Here is a 4,163-nt window from a genome sequence, read left to right on the forward strand (position 1 = left end):
ACGGGCTGCAAGAAGTTACGGATGATGCTACCTGTTTTTCGATTTACTTATCTGCATGCCAGGTGCTTCACCAAATCGATTGGTTTTTCTCCTGGATACCCCTAGTGGGTAGCGCGACTGCGCCGGTTGAGAGACCCACTCGAGTTGGGGAAGCTGCCTAGCTGCCATCGAAGGGACGAAGCAGCCCGGCTTGTAATGAACTGACTGCCGACACCGATGAGTAGTTGTTTTCTTCCCCTTGAATGTGCTAACTTATATAGGGACTCAGCACTCTTTCCGCCCTCCACACACACTAGGCGCAAATAACAAGGTTATTGTGTTTCGGGTGTATTTCAAATCTTGCGTTGACTGTTTTCTAGTCAAGATGGCGTCGGCGCCGGTCCGCGTTGTCTGCCTGGCTGTTCTCATGGCCTCTATCCGACACTGCGCCACCTCTGAGATAAGTGACACTTTGATAAAGACGGATTTCTCGATCACAATCCCCAAAGAGGGACTTCAGGCGCACGTTGAGAAAATCTTTCACCTCGGGCCATCTCAGACTCTAGGTGTGTTCGACTTCTCCAACAGTGCGAGTTACTTGCCGGCAAGCCCCGCCACCGAGACCGGAAAAAGGTCGTCGGATCAGGTCGGCAGCAGTGCTTTTGCGTTTGAGAACGGTAAGTGCAACTTCGACAGAGTCATCGGGTACAACCAACTCTTCCCCGGATACGAGACACCCCTGTGGGTTCGTGCTTCCTCTCCAGCGAACTCGGACGAGGAGGGGTCGACAGAGGTGACGACGTACAAGTTTACGAATCCTCCCGAAGAGAACTTGTATGGAAGGGTCAGTTTCTGCATACGTTTCAATACTGTCGGGGCCACTGAAGAATCAGACGGCACTTCAGTGACAACACAGAGGCCTACTTCTGGATCCAGTGAATCACAAACCGAAAACCCGCAGACATCCCCCGGAGAATCGACAGAGCAAGATGGGCAAACGCCGTCTCCGGCCCCTCCCAGCGGTGGCCCAGATAACAACAACTCCGACCCTTCAAGCGGCAGTGAAGATAACGACGGTGTGAATCAAAATGGAGAAGATGGCCAATCAGAAGGAGACGCAGGCGAAACCGAATCCAGTGTGCCAGGTACATTGAACAATCATGTCGCAAGTGAAATTTCGGAAGCTCAGATCAAATCAACAGCACTATCTTCAGGCGCAACTCCGGGTTATGACGCGGTTCCAGGTCAGGAAGGCGTACAGACGAGGAGGCTGTCAGAACAGAGCGAGACAAAAGACCCATTCTACTTAACTATTGTGGTACACTCCGCTGCTTGGGGCCTCGTCAGCAACGCGACTGCACTCTGGGTTTCTCTTTGTGTCATGGTAGCCACTTTGCTGCAGACCGTCTGGTGAAGTAAGAAGGAGGTAGCCAGCTAGGTGTAAGCTGATCGTCAAGGGCAGACCGGAGGACAAGGAAACAACACGAACAACTTCACAGAACCTGAGTCTCGTAATCTTGACAGTTGTAATGAATCAGAGTTTACTACGAAGACGTCGAACGCAACTCTGCAACGCTGGACTAAAGGTGGTGAATTGGGTAGTAAGCCACCACGCGTCCAGGCCATGTACAGATCACTGCTGGTTACGACTCAAACACCCAGACTCGCACACCGATGTATGGAACATAGTCACGCAGGCGCACATCATGGCGATACGATAACACTCTTCAGACGAGGGCTGTAAAGAAACTCCGGCACGGTGACAGCTGAAAAGAGGCGCGCTGCGGTCCTGAATATTAGTGTGATCCCACAAGGCACACGAAGCAAAAGTCGGTCACGTTACGCGATACGTGCACCATTCAGTAAACAGAAATACCCCTGCATCTTCCCACAATTCATGGTAGCCGAGAATACGGTAAACGTCACTCTCAGCTTCTCTGTGAGTCATGCATCTTGTGTGTGCGTGAGACGGTTCCTAGAGATCACTGGAAGCGCCGGCGAAGATTCAGCCTCATCAGCACTAGATTGCACATGCGTTTCTGTGACATGTCCTATTCAACACTCTGTCATGGCACGACGCGGGGGGACTCCGGTGGTGGCAACTGGACTCACGTCAGACACGTTGTATCTTAGATAGCGCTGTGCTGCGTCGGACGGCAACGCGCCAGCAACTGCAGAGTGACAGCCCAGAGTGGCGCGTCCACAGCTGCGCCAATCACGTACGACAACCGGTGTGCGAAGATGATTGTCTTTCCGTTTTTGGCACCCCTGCACAGAACAGCATTTGCCCCGAGTAAAGCCGAAGACCAAATGCAAGGAAAGGAGACAAATAGCGCATGTGTATTTGTTCAACTAGCCTCAACGGGTCTCCCCACTGCTCTGGATGTTCAGCCACGGAGTCACGTTGTTCCCAGAGTCGCGTAGACTGTGGAAAGCTACTCACCTGATGTACTTCCGGAATATCGAGAAATGTCTAGCCCCCATCCCACCTCATATTCATGAGGTTCTTCTAGCTGCGTCCGCGTTGCGACTATATTTGAGGCGAAGCGACGACCGTTTTACTCAGTGTGAGCTAGTAACAAGCTTAATGCGAGCTGGTAAATAGATCCCTGCTACCCACCGGCATTTACTATGATTGGTTTAGAACCGAGCAGCATTTGAGTCACGCGGTCGGCCCACTCACATGCTTGACTTGGGCTCAGACACAGAAAGAGCGACCACACTGAATGAGAGTGGAGACACACCCTTACCATCAAGACATCTCGTAAACCAGTCTGTGCAACTTCCACTGGTTGCCTAGAGCCCATGCAGGAGCAGCAACATCAAGAATCTCCCAATGCGGCGTATTTGGGTCACTGTTCAATAAAGACCAGTTTTCCGGTACGCCAATGTCACTTCAAATGCCCCTCAAATCCTAGCATTATGTGCATTACCCCTATATTAGTGGCAAAATTCACCTCTGGTAGTTCAAGCAAGATCAAAGTCCAGTTGGATGTCCCTGAATGACTGTCCTACGACTTCCGAGTACTGTCACCACGTCCGAAGAGAGACGAATGCGAAGCAACGGCATCTCAGCGGTTTAAAAAGCCACATTCTATCCTGTTCCACCCTAATCTCTGTGTCTTTTGGCAGTACGGTCTTATTTAATAGTGGGGTCTGCCGAGGTGCAAGAATATCAGCAAGACTTGCTTGAATTCTGCCTAGTCCGCCACGGGTTTTGCCCTGCGCCTGGACTGGCACGGCCGACACGGTGGGACAACCTAGCCTGGCATCGACTCGAGCAGAATGAGTCAGCTCACTCGCTGTGCATCTTGACAGAGATTTTCCTGAAGCTCTATACGGCTGCAAGAGTTACGGATGATGCTACCTGTTTTTCGATTTACTTATCTGCATGCCAGGTGCTTCACCAAATCGATTGGTTTTTCTCCTGGATACCCCTAGTGGGTAGCGCGACTGCGCCGGTTGAGAAACCCACTCGAGTTGGGGAAGCTGCCTAGCTGCCATCGAAGGGACGAAGCAGCCCGGCTTGTAATGAACTGCCGACATCGATGAGTAGTTGTTTTCTTCCCCTTGAATGTGCTAACTTATATAGGGACTCAGCACTCTTTCCGCCCTCCACACACACTAGGCGCAAATAACAAGGTTATTGTGTTTCGGGTGTATTTCAAATCTTGCGTTGACTGTTTTCTAGTCAAGATGGCGTTGGCGCCGGTCCGCGTTGTCTGCCTGGCTGTTCTCATGGCCTCTATCCGACACTGCGCCACCTCTGAGATAAGTGACACTTTGATAAAGACGGATTTCTCGATCACAATCCCCAAAGAGGGACTTCAGGCGAACGTTGAGAAAATCTTTCACCTCGGGCCATCTCAGACTCTAGGTGTGTTCGACTTCTCCAACAGTGCGAGTTACTTGCCGGCAAGCCCCGCCACCGAGACCGGAAAAAGGTCGTCGGATCAGGTCGGCAGCAGTGCTTTTGCGTTTGAGAACGGTAAGTGCAACTTCGACAGAGTCATCGGGTACAACCAACTCTTCCCCGGATACGAGACACCCCTGTGGGTTCGTGCTTCCTCTCCAGCGAACTCGGACGAGGAGGGGTCGACAGAGGTGACGACGTACAAGTTTACGAATCCTCCCGAAGAGAACTTGTATGGGAAGGGTCAGTTTCTGCATACGTTTCCAGACTG

General features: G+C 51.6%; 2 protein-coding genes across 2 annotated transcripts; both read left to right on the forward strand.

Moving 5' to 3' along the window:
• Positions 1-331: 331 nt before the first annotated feature.
• Positions 332-1,393, forward strand: TGME49_266340 (Toxoplasma gondii family A protein; the record flags this gene model as incomplete). The annotated part of the gene is made up of 1 exon (XM_018781424.1): positions 332-1,393. The coding sequence occupies exon 1, from the start codon at positions 365-367 to the stop codon at positions 1,391-1,393; it is 1,029 nt and encodes a 342-aa protein (XP_018636277.1). The 5' UTR covers positions 332-364.
• A 2,282-nt stretch (positions 1,394-3,675) lies between these two features.
• TGME49_266335 (Toxoplasma gondii family A protein) lies at positions 3,676-4,163 on the forward strand (the record flags this gene model as incomplete). Its single annotated transcript, XM_018781423.1, has 1 exon — positions 3,676-4,163. A coding segment is annotated over one exon (488 nt), but the record flags the coding sequence as incomplete, so codon positions are not given.

The sequence above is a fragment of the Toxoplasma gondii genome, chromosome IX (genome assembly GCF_000006565.2).
Source record: "Toxoplasma gondii ME49 chromosome IX, whole genome shotgun sequence".
Taxonomy (NCBI): domain Eukaryota; phylum Apicomplexa; class Conoidasida; order Eucoccidiorida; family Sarcocystidae; genus Toxoplasma; species Toxoplasma gondii.